Below are 18,051 nucleotides of genomic sequence, written 5' to 3'. Positions count from 1 at the left end.
GAATAAGTCTGTGTATAGGTCCTGCCAGTCTTGAAAACTAAAATATGTCCTTCTCTACATGTTTTAGGGGGTTTTGAGAGGAGGCCATTTGTCAGGGGTACTCAGGGGCGCAGTGTAAGCATGAGAGCCCCTAGCAAGACTAAGGACACCTTAAGCAAATTCCTTCCCCTGCGCTGGTCCCTAGGTTCTAAGGACAGACGAAAGCCTGACACAGTTCCTCAACCGGTCCAAGATTCTGCCCCTGTAGAGCTTGTGCAGTATTTGGAATCGGGCCGACGGCCTCGATGCACCAAGGACTCAATAGTTATGTTGATGAATGAACCACGCGGCACAAAAGAACGTGCTGAGGGCAGACCCAGGGCGAATGTCCGATCTTCCAGTATTGGGAGTATAAGTTGTATAGGTAAAGGAGCATATAAGTTGCCAGTGGAGTCTCCACAGTTCCCACAGGGCCAGAGGAGGGCATCAGACAAGACATCCACTCTGAGATGCAGCAAAGGGAGCCAGACAAGAGATGAGAGCGCCTCAAATATTAGCAGCAGCTTAAGCAGCAACACCCTCACTAGGTTGAAGGATACCAGGCGACAGAGCTCCTCCAAAGCTTCCCAGGATACAGTGACAAAAAAGAGCTCTGGTGCTGGAGTTCAGCCCAGCCTCAGCACACCCAGTCTTCACAACGAGACTCTGAGAAGGCAAAAAGCAGACAGGGAACGTCACGGTACATATGAAGAAAACTCCAAGAAAGAAGAAGTGCCCAAGAGCCATGAGGGACTGCTCTCCTTCTTGAAAGGTAACTTCCTGAAAAAGGATAAAGACTCAAGGAAGTCTAAGGACAGTGAGTCAGGGAGAGGACGAGCTGAGGAAGGAGGCAGAAGGACCCTCTCTAGGCTGTCGCTCTCCAATGGAGCAGCAGGAGGTGGAATCGGGGTGGATGTCGGCAAGTCTAAAAGCTCGGGCTATGTTGGCGATGAGCTAGCAATTGCGAAAGTAGGACGAAGCACGGCCGACATCAAACGCTCACAGAGTTCGTCCAACATCCCAACCAAGGCAGAACAGAGCATGCGTAGAACAGCATCTTTACACCGTAATGGGATGTCTACCGCCCCGTCACGTAGTCTGAGCACAGACAAACCATCGTATGGAACCCTACAGAGGACTCGTTACAGCACAACCTCACTGGGGCGCAAAAGGACAGTCCCAGAGTCGAGCTTCTGACACAAAGTTATTTAACAGATCTACACAAACACACACACGCAGCCTTTTACCAGATATGAAATGAAGGACACAATGAGACAAAAGCAATAGAGCTCAGTTTACAGCGACGCACCTTTCGGTTCCTGCAAAACTGTCTCGAGTGATTTGCACCATTGAGTTGAGAAACAGGTTTTCAAAGAAGTAATAAAGGGTAGAATACAATGAGACCTGTGCATCCAGGGTCAGAGATTTGGAATCCATTCTTGTTCTGTCTTTTATGATTTGAAATAAGTGCCTGAGAAACTAATATGCAGTTCAGACCACTGGGTTTTTGTCTATTTAGCACTGGAAACACACATACAGATACACACGTATCTGAATTAGAGTCTTCTTACTTTAATGTGTGTGTGAAATTCACTCCATTTTTAAATGCTTATATTTAAGACACTCTGATTGTGTTCATTAAGAAGAATGTTAATGTGTCTACTTGATGATGGGGCTTTGATGCTGCATTTTCTGATTAGCACCAATTATTCATTATTTAAATTTTTATCTTTTTAACTTTACCTAAAGTACAGTATAGATTTGAAACACAAATTGTAGTATGTAAGTATGAGGCAGGCTGTAGTGGAAAGACTGGGAGATTTAACAGTCATAACTAAGTGATGACATTCTGTACAATCAGTGGCCTGGAACTCGGATTATTATTTCACTAAAACAATAAAAATCCACTGTAGTAGGACATGAATCATTGTCCTGTAGAGTTTAAAAATGCATTTATTTCACCCTGTAATCTTAATGCAGTATCCATCACGAAAGAACATTGTCCTTGTGTGATATAACACCATGTAAAACATATTTTTTTCTGTAATTATGGTGAAACCACCTAACTTATCTTATGATTTCCTGATTTTCTAGAACTCTATGAACTGTCAGAAAACAGTTACATTAACAGTAGCTGTGGGTTCTATGAAGGCAGTGACCACAATTAGCACAGTAATGAGACATCTCCTGATGAGGCTGCAAACATGTTCTGTTTAATCTGTAGCTGGTAGAAAAACACTGCTTATTTTCTGAGTCACATTATGTTAAACATGGTTAAAAACACCCTTTGCTGTTGTTGATTGTAAGAAATTCTGAACTTGACTTTGACACTGATGTTTATTTTGCATTTAACCCGTAAAAGAACTGCAAATATTGCAGCCAAATATTGACTACACATGGCAAATTTGTAAGAAACAAAACACAAAAATGCAAGTTATGTTAATGTTTGAGAGAAGCGCCTTTTAACTATTGACAGTTTGAACATTCATAAAGTATTAAATCATCCATCCATCGATCATTATCTGTTACCACTTTTTCCGTGTAGGGTTGAATGCATTGTAACATAACCCAAGTAACACTAACTAGCTGTTCACACTTTACACAGTACTGTAATAATGAATCCCCTTCCGAGTGTTGGTTCACTTTACACTTTAGTCTACCCTCTAAGAAACACTCTTAATGTAATTTAAAGATTGTTTTTAATTGAAATTATCCACAATAATTAGGCAGTAAGTTTAGCATTTATGGTATTTTTTGTGAACTTGGCATTATGAAAATTTAGCTAGGCACTTTGTCTTTACAGAAGTATTATAATATAATGTACATTCGTGATACCTTTTTTTCCCTGTGAGCTTAATTCACAGTCTGCAAGTTTTTATTTTAGGAGCATAGCACCATCAATGACACCTGCATAAAAAGTGGAGGAAAGAAATTTGTTTCCCCTGTCCTATTCCCCAGTTGCTCCAGTGATGCAAATGTTAGACCTTTACTGGTAACTGCTTCAAAGTCTGATTTAAAATGTGCACAGTTTGTCCATGGGCTTAAATTTATTCTTAGTGGATCTTTGGATGTGTCAACCCCTAACTGGGTTTAGAGTTGATCACCATTATAAAGCAGACCAAATATGAAGTAACCCCACACATTTGATCACCAACTCTGAAAAACTGCACAAAGGTAAAAGTAGTGCGTTACTATAAATGTATTATTTGGCCTTAAGCTTGTCAAAATGTCACATGTAATAGGCAAAATGTTAAAGTTTAATGAGCCTGTAAGGATTAAAATCAAAACTGTATTTTGGAAGACAGTTTTCTATGCAGAACATCAGAGTGTTGTGTTGTTTTATTTAATTTTGAATACTGGAATTAACATTTTCTCAAATTTATGCCAAGGACACTGTAAAGGACTATGAGAACATACTTTTTTTTTTTTTGCATTTTATAGTTGGCTTGGTTTTTCATAGTGCAGCCATATTTTATAACGTGTGTGTGTGTGTGTTTGGCAAAGTCTTGAATACATCCTACTTTGCCAACGTGAATCAGTGTTTAGAGTGCACTGGTACTCTTTGCTTTTAATTATATAAGATTGACATGACTAGAAAGTGATGAGTGGAAACAAATAAAAAAAAATTATACATTTTATGTTTTAATTATTCCACTTCTTTTCTTTCTTTTTTAAATCATATTTCTTAGCAACCACAATGTACAAAATCAACAGCATCAAAATCTTTTTATTTTAACAGGTCTATCTTCTCCACATCAATGGCTTTGTTGTGTAACAGCCGTGCACTTTTAATAACTTGTTACTATCATGTTGTTTTCACACCAAAAAAGCTCAGCTCAACATGTAATTGCTTTTGCTGCATGCATTAGTCATAGCTTTGTTGACGGTACATTGGTATATTATAAATCAGATTTTTAAGAGTGTATTGAAAAAGGTTTATTTCCTAAGACTGTGTACCATTTCTAAAACAAGTAAAATGTTAAGTTGTAAAATTGAAGGAGCAAATCATGTTGAATGTCTTACTCAGTGGTGGCCTTTTGCTGATAAAGTTTTAAGTGCTGTTAATAGAGCCGCTCATTTTTTGAGCTGGCGCATGCAAAATTGAAGATATGTGGGACTTTTTTTTTTTTCTTTTTCCACTCAAATGTCAGGTGTGAATGATGGTAACTTTGTTTTAATTGTAGCTGCTATTTGGCTGCTCACAGTTACAAGCTCACCCTGAACCAGATAAATGGAATCATAAGGACTGCCGTTCTCAATCAAAGACACAAACAGCAAATTCTACAAAAAAATAAATAAAATCACTAGTTACATGTTGTTGCTTTTTCTTTTAAATATCATGCTGTGGTTGGAAATGTCTTTTACCAGCCAAGCTTTTTGCTAAATGATAGCTTTGCCTTGATATTAAACAACCTAAATGCATCTGTAACCTAAAGCCCTGTCCATGCAGATAATAGATCTAAAACCAAACACTTGGCCTGAGAAATCACTGTTCTTAATGTCCTGTCAGACTAATAGAAAGCCCAGAGTTATATCTAAAATCAACAGGAAACCCATCTTTAAACCTAGTTTAGTATAGTAGTAGAACACGGGTAAGTTATGGAAGTTGATACTTCTATAACTTACCCGTGTTATATTACTATACTAAGAGTTGCAAACAAAACCATGTATGTATTTGTCTACAAGTCCTTACAGATGCCATTGCTTTTCTTACATTCACATCTTATGACGTACAGAATGAAATAATTTCATTTGTATTTTGTTCTGTTTTGACGACAAAGAGATTGCAATTTATTCGGAGAGCAGTGCTGTGTTAGCACTAGGCCGAGTAGTTTAAGTGAGGACACAAACGCTGTTTTGCATACTTTATACATGTTTTTCTTTTTCGTGACTCAATCCACGTGTGACCACCTATTCACACATATACACATATATGTTTACTCTGCCAAACTGAGCAATCCTGTTTTAACACAATGTTTGTGAAATGTGGGTTAAAGATGTTTTTATATGCAATTTTTCTATCTTTTATATCAAGAAATATGTGTATTTATTTATTAATAAGAGACAAAGCTGTATTTGTGTGAGAGAGTTTATACATGGTAATTGTCATTGGCATTTAGACTGTGGGATGTAGTTAATTGGGAATAAGATCCCAAGGTATCTACTGAACTTGCATGCAACATATTCAATGTAATATGTTGTAATCTCACTGTAAAACAACAATTTCTGCCTATTTGTCTTATGTACATTACAGTATATTGTTTTATTTTTCCATACAATAAAATGTTTTATTTATGACCATGGCCTTCACTCAACAGATTTTAGAAATCTAACTAAAAGATATGAATGTATGAAAAATATTTCTATTCTAGAAGATGCACAAAGTAACTGACTATACGTAGCTATAAAAATACTAAATTTACCAGTAAATTGTAGAAGGGCGGAATGATGAACACAAGTACAGCAGAAATACCTCCAAATAGTTGTGAAGTACAGCATGAGAATATGTACTTACTGTAGAGTATGACCGATTTATTGTTTCAACTCATTTAGCAAGTTATTAGCTCATCACCCGAGAATTTGCAGCTTGGCAGCTGAACTCGATATCTCTGTGTATATAATTATATACTACAAGTCAGTTTGTGACATTGTTATTTAGAGAATAATCAACTTCAACAAAAGACAAATGATAAAATGACAGCTCTTCCATTTAAATAAAGTTCATCTACCCATAGCCGTGATGGCACCATTGATGAATTTGGGCACAAACATTTGCTTATTCAGGCATCCTGTAGTTCCAGAACCGTCCGTCATTATCATCCTTCAAGTCTCACGTTCACCCTCTAATTTCTGAGGTCGTGCTAGTATGGTTAGAGGGATGGTTCTTTAGGCGGCAAAATGCTCCACTGTGTTTATCAGCCTGTTGCACTTTTGTGTCTGTCTGCCATTTGGTGCTGGGCATGTAATAGAAAATATAGCTTTTTACAGCTTTTTGCAGTGTTTGCAGATGGAAATGACACCAGGAAAGTGGTCGATTGAGCGAAGATATTAAGCAAAGCTGCTTATCAGACTGCTATCAGCTATAATGCTAATGCTAGGTAATGCTAATTTGAAGCAAGCTAGAAATTCAAGTGACCCCTTTCACATTGTCTCTCATGGTTCCCTATCAAGTCTCAGCACTGGCTATTTGTCTCATTCTGCGTGTCTCACCATGCCCCTACATTTCTCCAGAAGTTTCTTTTTTGTTATTCTGGATCCAGCCACTAAATGTTTGTGGACTTTCCATTTTCATTCCTGTGGATTTCATGTCATCTGTCTGTCTAATCAGCCTATAGTATATGTTTTGTCTTATGCTCATTTTCACATGCATTTTACATTCCCTCTTGCTTGTCCTTGCCTTTTTTCTGTCTGACAGTACAATAATTACTTTGCCTGGACTATCAGTAAGCCTGTTTTAATTTCATTAAACTACCCTTTAACAACATCTGTGTGCTTCCCTTTGTTTCTGCTGCACTTGGTTCTTTCCTGCTTGTTGCTGAATGCAACAGTGTGACATTGTTTTCACATTATCATAATAATTAAAACGGTTAGTAGCAGCCATAAATTAACAGCCTAAGAGGCAGTAAACTGTAAGTAAGCCAAGCTTTGCAACGTTTTGACTTGACTATGTTCTTGGCAGAAGAGACTGCAGCCTGTGAGCCAGTTACCTGTCCAAATATCTCACTGACTGAAATTGGGAACAGGTAAATGTAAAGAGGTGTGAAAGAACATATTCGACAAAAATGGAAACCATTGCATCTGGAAAAGACAGCCTGACTGTCACATGGGCATGATGGCACATTGCCAGTGCAAACAGAGACATGCATAACACTCTGTTATTGACTCGGATGATCTGTTCAGATGAAAATCTCTTTCAATCTCAAGACTTACAGTATTCTGTATACCAAAAAGATAATAATAATAATAATTATTATCTCATTCACCAAGCTGTTCAGTGACACATAATCCTTGCTCAAAATAGACCTAAAACATTTGGTCCAACATTTGGTTGTGCTTTGAGCCATAGTCAGTGATCTAGACACCTTAATTGTTCAAGCAGTCAAGCAGCCCATCTTGTGCTTGGTCCTACTTCAGATCTCGTTCCTGCAGTGAGTCCAAAGTCTCACATGCAGTTATAAATGAGAAAGACAAACGACAAAGACACTTCAGTGAGATTACCTAACAGTACTGCTTTAAGTCATAGCCACTGCCATTTCAAACCCTGTACCTACCATGTTCCCAGTGTATGCTCTTCCTCCTGCAAGCAGAACCAGAGTTTAAGCCAAACGACGATGGCTATGACAAAGGATGTGTCTGTCAAGGATGATGGATACATCAGCTTTTTAAGGCCTTAATTATTCTAAGTAATTCTCTTTGTTTCTCTTCATCCTGCTACTGTGTTTCCATTTGTAAAGGCTGTGCACTTGAGGCATAAAAACACTGAGTCACCTTATACAAAACTAGCTTCCTGAACCTAGAATTTCCCAATAATGTTTTCTTAACAGGCCATGTTTTCATCCGTCAGACAAAGGAGGCATGGTATTGAATTGACAAATTCAAATCATTAAAATTTTTAATTAAAATATTATTTTTCATCATCATATTCACAACAGTTTCTCCTTCAAACCTAAGAAACTATGGTAACTCAGTTTGTTTTAAAAGTAAAAAATAACTTAAATTAAAGCCACAACATTAAACTGATGTGGTAACAGTGAAACATAATATTCCACAAATCATCTTAATGTCAGGGAGATCAGTGGACAAGCTGGTAATGAGTTGCACAGATGATTTGTTCCTGTAAATTTGTGTATCATGTAATTAAATTCTTTTGTTTTTCAATTGTTATTTTATTTTGCTGCTACAAAAATAGTTATGGGCATATTTAGTGAGCCATAAATGAGTCACTCAAAAATATATATATATAAAACATCTGATCCAACACTAACCAGTAATTCAATTCTGATATTATAGGTGATGCTTAAAGCACATGCACTTTATTTTGACACATCCATAGCAACATTTAAGGCTGCTCTGTCAATAGAAAATATGTGAAAATAAAGCAAATAATGTTCAGCTCAGTTCTCTTTCTCCCCTACTGATGTGGCTGGTTGTCTGATTCAGCACAGCATACAAACACTCAGGTAGCGCCCACACCCATGCCTCATTAAATATGCCCATAACTACTTTTTGGCAGCAGTACTTCATAAAAAAAATCTCCCGAGGAGTGTGTGGGTCAGAAGAACAGTACTGTATGTCTTGAATTCTTGCAGATGCTTGTTTACTGTATGCATATATGTGAGTCACTTGTCTTAAAGCTTGTGGTGTAGCTCTAAGAATGTCTGTATTCAGCCACTAGGTGGTCCATTTTCCTTTTCGAAGCACACAAATATGACTGCCTTTAGTTATGCCCTGGGTTCTTCTAACATAGCCGGTATGTCTGCATTTTCACTTTTATTTGTAAAATATTATTATGTCGTTTTGGATGGGTTATGAAAATTGTATTTAGACATTAATGGTACCTATGACTCCCTTACTTTAATCTAGCACCACTATGAGGTTGACATTTACATTTTTTAGGTGAAACAACAGCAGTTATACAGGGTACTGTACGGTATGATATCCTGTTAAATTGTTTATTTCTAATCAACAGATGTTCGAATGTGTAGAAATTACAAATTAATATTTCAATAATAATTATTATATTATAAATACTTTAAATAATTTGAATGGGAAAATTGAGACATGATAGCACACACCGCGAGTCACCTGTCTGTGCTGTTATTGCTCTGCTTGTAATTTTTAAACATTAAATCTTTACTATCTATTGACAGAGCTATAGAAAAACATTTTTATGTTTTCAAGATTATGAACAGAACTCTATTCATTTGGATTTACATTTAATCATTTGGCAGATGTTTTTGTATACAAAGCAACTTGCACATATCAGTATCAACTTGGGGTTCACATTATCTTCCAGTTCTTCCAGAACACAAGTTGCTCCTGGGGGGGTTCGGCGACTGCCTTGCGTGGCATCTCTTTCACCATCAGTGTTGTACAGCTCTTTGGGTACCAATAAAGTAGAAAAGCATTATTTAAAGATAGACCATTTACTTGCAGTACTGTAATCTTTTTCTATACTATTAAGGTAAAAGCTGGAAAACACAAAGGTGATGTCCCATAGAAAAGAGAGGGTGTTGGATTTATTTTAACATCATGTCCAACAATCAGTTAACGTAACTCACTCTTAACCTAAAGGTGCATGGGGATGGGTCTTTCTCTGCTGTCAGTGCCTCTGTCATTTGTCTAATTTGTACAGTACATGCACTTTGCAATGTCAGTTAATATTTTACAGGTTTTAAAAATCTGAGGAGATTTTTAGAGTTGTACAAACAGAGTCTTGTTCTGGTACCGGTCAAGTACTATTCTGAAGGAGCTGACATCAGAATGATCATCATTGGCCACTTGCGGAGCCTTCTGCTTCAATTTGAAAAGTGTCTTCTCTGAGACTGACGTGTGTTGTAGTCACAGCTGATGAATCCTGCACCCATTTAGTGATGAGTGATGCAGTGATCCCCCATAACTATTGCAAAAGAGCATCAGTTGTGTGAAATGGTGACAGACTCCCCTTTCAAGAGCCATAACTATGAGACACACCCCTTGTGAAGTTCTGGATGGTTTGTCAGACACTGAGCTCGCTGCAAAGATAATGAAAACAGAGAAAGACTGATTTCAAACTAGTAGATTTTCCTTATCTGCTACGTTATAAAGCAGAGACACTGTGGGCTTTTCAAGCTCACAGTTGTAAAAAAAGGTCTAGGAGTTCTTTGCAAAGGGTTAAGGTTTTGTCTCATACCAGAGATTCCATTTCATAATTTATTTTGGTCCAGAAGTGAAAATACATTTTCTCATGTCCATCTTTTACAAAAAAGTCCACATGCTATATCTCTTTCTTACTAAAGCCACTTGCAATATTTAGAGCATGTGAAATGCTTTTATACACTTGTCCTGGTCTAACACTCATGCAAAATATTATTGTCTACAAATTGGATTTCATGACTTGGTTGGACCTGGAGAAAAATTCAAAGAATTTGGCAGAAAAGATGCATGTGACATACGCATTTCAGTTTTTCATTTTTAATTAATCTGAATTTGTAAAAACTGTAAATTGAAGGGGAAAAAGTGCATGTTTCCATTTGAAGACAGCTCCAGTGGTAGATTCCAGGGGTAATTCTCCATCAATCAGACTTTGATGGTAGAGTTTGGATATTGCCAAACCACATGTAAAGAACTCTGAATATAAGGAAGAAAAATGACTTAAGTAGAAATAAATATGTAAATACGTCAATCAACATTGTCACTGCTCTGTCTCTGATTAATATTAACAGCAATGGTCTTAATATCATGAGGGCAAGGGTCAGCATGATCACTCTGAGCGGTCTGCAGCTACACAGCCCCATACACAGAAAAGGATTTGTGTAGACGTGGTAGTGCAAGTGCAAGTTAAAACTCAATTAAAGGTTTTGGCATAAATACATTTGCTACAACTACCACTTCAATTAAAAGTACTAAGCAGAATTTCTACATTTCATTCACTTTGCAAAAGTGAAAAAAGTCCAAGAAAAATACATCTTTTAAGCAAAACTGATTATGGTAATTGTGAAAAAATGTACAGTATTTTTTTAAAACAATTCAGTGTTGAAAAAGATTAATCTTATTTTAACCACTTTATGTGCTGACAGGTGGTTAACCCATAATTATACAGCATTTACAGCAGCATATACAGCAGCATTTATTAGTTCATGATAGAGTTATAAAAAAGAAAACTAAGCCAGACTTTTATATCAAAATCAACAGGTGGTCATTTATATAAATATATAAATAAATATAATAAATAAATAAATAAATAATCCGGATTAATGCATTTATTAATTGCAATGTATCTGCATTTTTTTTTTGTTTCTATATTTATTATTTATTTCTACATTACAACTTTTATTTACTTTATGTACGCTTTTCTTTTTTTTTTGTTTTAATGGGATTAAATTCTATAATGTGTAAAATAGCTTTTTAGAACTATTTGTTGTTGTGTGAGGGCAGATGGCATTTTTGCTCTTACATCAGCTTATGTTGATAGTCATTTGGCAAAAATGTGGTATGTCAGACATGATGTAGGCTTTGTGTTGCATTATAAAATTTGAAATACAGTTAGCAGGTCATCCACATTCATTTAACAGAGACCTATTTCATTAATGTAAAAATAATTATGCTGTTGCTGCCTTCGAAAGTGTCAGGCCTCTCTGTCAGACATGTCACCTATTTATGCTGGAAATGGAAATGAGTCATTATTTTTAGATCTGATTATTTCTTAGTGTTTCTCTGGAATTAGCCAAGCCTTGTACTTTTATTGTTACATAAATTAGATTTGTTATAAACTAAATAATTTCAGAGGTGAACATGTACTTTGCATAAAAAATGTTTTATATTCAATGCTATTCTTAACAAGTGTTGTAGAAACTAAACTACAGTAATGTGTTTTATTCGGGACTTGGCAATGTTTGAGATTAATTTGAGACTGAATCTTTACATTTTTTATTTTTTTTATTATAATAATGAGGCACATACAAACTAACCACAGCATGATTATATCCAGTTAACTCCAGTGTATAAATTTAAAGACATTCTGTTATTATACATATTGATTTATTAAGCTGTAACTATTCACAACAGTACAAGTTGCACATGTTTTAACACAAGGCTTTGTTTCTCTTTTGCTTCATAACAGATAAGAACAACAGTACCACCAGAGCTTGTCATCTTTGGGTGAAGACCTTCCAGGGTGTCATTCAGTAAGCACGTCAGGTCATTCGCGATTTCAAAGAGTGATACAGTTTAATATATTTTTTTATTAAAAAAATTTTAACTGCATGATTTCTGTTTGCACTAAATTGAGAGCTTTGCCTGAATTCATAACTAAACAATTTTGACTTTACAAACTGGGTTGCAGGTCAGTTTCATATTCAGTTATTTAGATTAAAGATTCACGATTGACTCTATAAATCCTAGAGGGAAATAGCTTGTTGCAGCTGCTCTTTGTCCCAAAGAACAAAAAGAACCACACTCACAAGAGAAACCACACCAACACAAAACTCCCAAAAAATAACCTGTTAATAAGAACAAAGACAATCAGAGATTAATGAAACAGTGTCTACAATAAATGGCTGTGACAGGCAGTGCAATGGATGAATAAACGGTGATGATGAAACAATTAACAGTTAACAGTCATGATGAAGTTTGTTTGAGTCCGGTTTCAGTCCATTCCTCCCCCCTCTTACAGAATTGGGATGAGTTTTATGGCCACCAGGATCTCCTGGTCTCCCACTCTGGGTTTTTTTATACATTGCTGTAGAGTTTATTTTCCAGTCCAGTTTACTGTCCAAGTGGACCCCCAGATATCTCTGATCTGCTACAGCCTATCAGGGAACCCACCTGGATACCCAGAGGAGTGACAGGAGCCCTGCTTTTCCTGAAATCAACCACCATCAAAACTATACAAAACACTATTGAATTGGTCTGGTTGGTCCATGCTCCGGCAGTCACCTGGCTGCTGGTCTTTGATGCTTCTCATGTCCCTCCATACCTCCCTGGTGTTGTTTGGCTGTAGTCTGCTGTAAACCTGCTTCCCTTTTCTTGATCCTGACAGTCAGCAGTCTCTGGACCCCTTTTGTTTGCTCCCTGTCACTTCACTTAAAAACCTTCTTTTTCTCATACAGGTTGGACTTGATTTCCTTAGTGACCCAGAGCTTGTTGTTAGGGAAGCAGCAACTAACCTTCAGGGGAACGAGAGTCTTTCTTTCTTTCTTGTATTTGTGATGATAACATTGTGAATTCCTGGGTTGATTCATTTGCATTTAAAAAAAGATGCAAGACCTAACTCACACACCAGTTTGTATAGGCACACTTACAGAGTGAGAACATGGAAAGTGGCAGGAATTGTGAAATACAAATATCCTGTAGTGAGGCATTATACAGTCAGCTGGCCGACAACCATGACGTACAGCTTATTTAGTTTTTTCTGTAGAAGTCTGTAGAATGTGGAACAAAACAAACAATTTCTCAAAACTGCTCCTAGCAGGATGTGATTCAGCCCGGTAATGATTCATTTACGAGGCCATCAGCTCCATCTTGCCTTATTTTCGGAACGTAATATCGCAACTTCAGTAACATCTGAGTGACAACAAAAATTTTGTTACACAAACTCTAATGGGTACTAAAGCTCACAACTTGTTTCATACACATTTCATACACAGCAAGTTTATTTTTCAGACACATTCCTCTTTTTGCAAAGGTTAACTGTGGTTTAATTTTTCACTGTGATATATTTGGCAGACATTGAGCGAGAAAGTTTTGAGAAGATATAGACTTTATCTATATCACATATCTACATCACATCTATATCACATTGTCGCTGGGAAAAAAATATCTTATTCCAACTTTATTGGCAACATAGTACATATTTTCACAACAACAATGGTGCACAGTTTTGCTTGTGTTTGGTGTATTTTTCTCCATTACACAGCAGCAATTTCAACAATAGCAGCAGGAGGAGGCTTTGCAAACTGCATGGATGCACATAGTAATATTATATTAAATGTGTGTAGTCATTTGTGTGTGTGAGAGAGAGAGAGAGAGAGTGTTTGTATGTTTCTTATTTACTATGATTTTATATTTTTAATTATCACATTCCACTTAGTAATATCATGACTTGTTGGTGTTTCAGAGTTTTTGGCAGTGATTTTTCCCATTAGATGACACGTTTACTGTTTTTTTTTTTTTTATCTCCACTGGTTGTTTGCACTTAAGAAACCCAGGCTTCAAAATGTTATGTGAATGAAGTAGATGAATCTTGAGCGTGTCTTTATTAATCTGTCTCAGAATATGCAGTGATGTCCTTACTCAAATCAAAAATAAATATAATTACACTTCCATTCAATCTATTTCTAGTTTGGGTGTCTAAATGAAAAAAAAAAGAGACGTAAATAATCAAGGTGTCATTTTTGATTCCAAGTTTTCCTTTAAAAAACTAGAGCTGTACAATTCTTCTTTTCCCAACAGATTGTCATTCTTTCATCTGCAGTGCAAAAAACTTGTTCTTTTACAGTTCTCTTTATTCTGGGACCAGCAGTTAAAGCATCTAAAAATATTCGCTGATTAAAAAACCCTAGGCTTTCAACCTGTTTTGAAAATTCATTTACAATATTACCACTTTTTGTCAAAGCCTCTCTTGGGGCCTCGATAAGACTTCCAGAATCTCGTTTTGCCACTGAAGATTATCTTGTTATCACTGACTATTCACTGTGGGACCAGATTGGAGGGCATCATCTCTTCAGGGGCTGGCTCTTGCTGAGCTCCCTCAGGTACCATTCTCACACTCACACTGCCCCCTTCAGTGGTGCTGGGGTTCACACGAAACTTTCTATTAACTGGGCGAACAGCCCTGAGAAACTGCCTCTTGAAAGTCTCACTGAGAATAATGTAAAGATATGGGTTGATGCAACTATTGGCATAGCCCATGCTAATGGCTATGTTGTAGGCATAGGAGAAAGCAAGGCTTGGCTTCTGCACCCCTAGGTGGACCAACTGGAGGATATAGTAAGGAGCCCAGCAGATAAAGAAAGCCAGGCAGATGGCCACTGCCATCCGTGTCACCTTTCTGGTGCGAACCCTCAAACTCCGCGGAGGCAGTGGCGCAACACTGGTGGACATGTGTTGGAGGATTTTAAAGAACACCAGGCAGATGATAACCAAGGGTACAGCAAAGGCCAAAAAGAACTGGTAAAGCGTAAACCAATATGTGTCAGTGACGGGGTCAGGCAGGAGGAGAGCACAGGCCACCAGGCCATCTGGAAGAGGCATCAGGCCTGCGTACATCCACACGGGGATGATGGTGAGTAAGGACAGACCCCACACCAACCCAATAACCAACGCAGCCACGCAAGATGTACGGATGTAGTTGAAGCGTATGGGATGTACCACAGCCAAATAGCGATCAAAGGTCATTGCAGTCAGGATGTAAGTACTGACGATTTGGCTATTGGAGTCCAGTGCAGTGATAACCGTACACATCGCGGCTCCAAAGTGCCAGGTACCGTTGCCCAGTAACTGGTGGATGAGGAATGGCATCCCGAAAAGAAAGAGGAGATCAACAATTGACAAATTTAAGATAAAGATGTCTGGAACGGTTTGCTTTGCACGACACTTGGTTTTCTTCATGATGGTGTAGATAACAATACAGTTCCCCGCAATGCCCAGAAAGCAGATGATGCCAAAGATGACTGGGAGGATGGCACTGCAATGAAGGGCCCCATCTACAGCTGGAGACAAGAAGAAGAAGGAGCAGCAGTTGAAAATCAAATTGTTATACTTGGCTTTAATACTACTGCATACTGTTTGCGTTGTCTTGTATGATATAAATCTGACTGTATATTGTAATAAATATGTCATTAGGTCACAATGTCCTAGCAGGAGAAGCAGGTGCTTATGTAAGGATGAAAAATGCAGACCTGTTATCGGATACCATGCAGAAAGTACTTCTAAATTGTATCCCTGTTCCTCCTAAACTGTTGGGTAATTTTATTGTGGAAATAACTAATGTGTGTCAACATGTGTGCATATGTGGTTTGGCTTTCTACCAGTACAAAACAAAAACTGGCGATGTCAAAAACTCCAATTTGTGTCACAAAGGTTACACTCAGATGTTTGTCTTACAAAACAAACTCAGTTGGTGCCACTGGGATTTTTAACCCTAGAATTTTGCTCATTAGTTCCGTCGATCTGTTCAGGCTGCACCCAGCCTCTCGCCCACATTCTGCAGCTCCAGCACCCAGCGACCCTTAACAAGATAAGTGGAAAAGATAACTGGTGGATGGATTGTGTGCATTTGTCAACAAATACAAATCATAATACTTTTGTTGTTCTTGTTGTTGTTGCTGCAGTGGGAAAGTTTGAATTGGCGATGTCCTGTTTTATATGTCTATTCTATTATATAAAGCTGCAGAATAATTGTACTTGCAGCCTGAAGTTGTGAAGTGGTATAACCTAAGAAAGCCTGTGTGATTAAAGACAAGATTGAGGTTGGGGAGAAAGGGGAAAATATAAGAAATTAAACAACTGATCCGATTGTCACTGTTACATCACACAAATGAGAGGAAACTGTATCAACAATTTATACCTGCTGCTGTTGAATTAGCGTCCTCCGAGGGGAAAGTGGATTCGTTAAGGAAATCCATCGTCAAAATCCAAAGAATATCCAAGTTGTTAAATCCAAACTATTCTCACAGTGCACCTTCCTCCCAAGTCAAATGCATGGAAGCAAGCAGCGACTGAAATTCCAGATCCCCTATTTATGAACTAACAGTAAACACTTGTTGTCCCTCTCAGCAGCACGGTGCGCTCCTCTGTGTGCCTTCAGTCACAGTGAAGCTTCTGCTTTGCGCGCCGCCGGGCTGGAGGCTGCGAGAGCATCTTGGCTCAGAGTCCGTGACGGTCTCTGGGGAGTTGCGAATGCGCTGCTGTTCAAACTAAGTCGGGGAAGCTTACGAGAAACCAGTGAAGATCGTTAATAGTCTACTGTAGCTGATTTAATGTCAGTTAACATTAAATCAGGTTTTTGAGCTCGGAGATCGACTGAGGACATTCCTTATTAAACCACAACAATGGAAGCCAGAATTTGTGCCAGATGCGTACTTATTTGATTTTTTTCAAACGGCACGTTATTGAGTTATTGAGTATTTTATTTTTTATTTTTTTTGCCATCACACTTTGACGTGATCTATCTCCAGGCACCGTAACCATTCAGAAACAGGTGTTCTCTCTGACATCCATCCACACCCATACTGATTCATAGCATGTTTGAATAGTTTCCAATAAGCTCAAAGCAGCTCGTTTTCCATAGCCACCCGCTAGATGTCCTTGCTGCCCCTCATTTGGAGTCCTCTAGGTGAAAACCTAGCCCATGCCAAGACCTGTGGGTCATAAATGTTTTTTTGTGAAATATTGTATCACATCCACTCGATGAGCAGCACACTGTCTATTCAACGACAACATAAGTGTCAGAAGTAAAAACTGTAGTATTGCTGCCCTTAGTTTGGGAAACAGTGCTTGTTCAAACAATATTTGTACACACTTGCACTTTTAAGGATTCGCTCACTCATATGTGGAGAGTTCTGAAATATTGTGTTGACTTTGCAGAGAAACTGTATAACCTTCTCCAGGCCCAGATCTGGTCCTTGTCTGAGCCCACATCAATCCAAACACACCCTTGTGAATCTCCTCAGTTTCAATGACCTATCCACAGGAAACTGTGGAAAAACAATTGAACCTTTATTTTTTCTTTCTTCCTGCCACATTTGCATATTTGAGGCCATTGTATTCAGGTTTTAGTAGCGTTAACACTGATCTTCCATTTTTTTGAAAATGCCTTTGTAGTGCTTTTATCAAACAATTCTTTTATGTTGTCATTAACAGAACCAACCAACTATCATTTTCAGTTTTTCCTTCACATACTGTAATGTGACGCATGTTGCTGGAGATCATTTTATTTTTTTATTTCACTTAAGGATGCCTAAACACTGCAGTGCCCACTGCAGAAATTATATGTAAGCTCCCACACAAACACACACACACATACAAAGGCTGTCCAGCTACACCAATAGCCAGCCACAGCTGGCCTGTAATCAGCCAGAGTATAAATTACTCACCTTCAGCAAGACTGTTGTCAGAGCTCATGTTACACACGACTTATCTCTTTGGACTTCTGCGACTCATCAGCTTCTCCTCTTGCCTTGCATTATACTGTGCTCATTCTCTGTACAACTGGCAACTAGACTAAGTTTTTGTTGTGTGTGTGTGTGTGTGTTCTGGCTTATCTGTTCCTTATAGAAAGCCAAGACATGGTTTTGTTCTCCTGTCAGGGTGCTTTTCTGTTTGTGCTCTTCT

The 18,051-nt window shown here is 37.9% G+C and overlaps 2 protein-coding genes across 2 annotated transcripts in view; one reads left to right on the top strand and one right to left on the bottom strand.

The window, feature by feature from the left end:
- usp43a (ubiquitin specific peptidase 43a) overlaps positions 1 to 5,316 on the top strand; it is a 93,852-nt gene extending 88,536 nt beyond the window's left edge. Inside the window, exon 16 of the mRNA XM_067497451.1 lies at positions 68 to 5,316. Within this exon, the coding sequence (XP_067353552.1) occupies positions 68 to 1,215 (1,148 nt within the window). The 3' untranslated portion in view covers positions 1,216 to 5,316. The remainder of the gene's footprint in view (positions 1 to 67) is intronic.
- A 6,565-nt stretch (positions 5,317 to 11,881) lies between these two features.
- mchr1a (melanin-concentrating hormone receptor 1a) lies at positions 11,882 to 16,636 on the bottom strand. The gene is made up of 2 exons (XM_067496546.1): positions 16,286 to 16,636; positions 11,882 to 15,428 (listed from the first exon to the last, which is right to left on the bottom strand). The coding sequence occupies exons 1-2, from the start codon at positions 16,341 to 16,343 to the stop codon at positions 14,407 to 14,409; spliced, it is 1,080 nt and encodes a 359-aa protein (XP_067352647.1). The 5' UTR covers positions 16,344 to 16,636; the 3' UTR covers positions 11,882 to 14,406.
- Between the last annotated feature and the right edge of the window lie 1,415 nt (positions 16,637 to 18,051).

The sequence above is a fragment of the Channa argus genome, chromosome 3, assembly GCF_033026475.1.
Source record: "Channa argus isolate prfri chromosome 3, Channa argus male v1.0, whole genome shotgun sequence".
NCBI lineage: Eukaryota > Metazoa > Chordata > Actinopteri > Anabantiformes > Channidae > Channa > Channa argus.
This window is presented reverse-complemented; position numbering and strand designations above follow the sequence as displayed.

Excerpts from the sequence above, each read along its gene's own strand:
- mchr1a (XM_067496546.1), bottom strand. The coding sequence starts at position 16,343 with ATGGATTTCCTTAACGAATCCACTTTCCCCTCGGAGGACGCTAATTCA. Across the intron at positions 15,429-16,285 it reads CGCTAATTCAACAGCAGCAG|CTGTAGATGGGGCCCTTCAT; the intron begins GTATAAATTGTT and ends TCTTGTCTCCAG.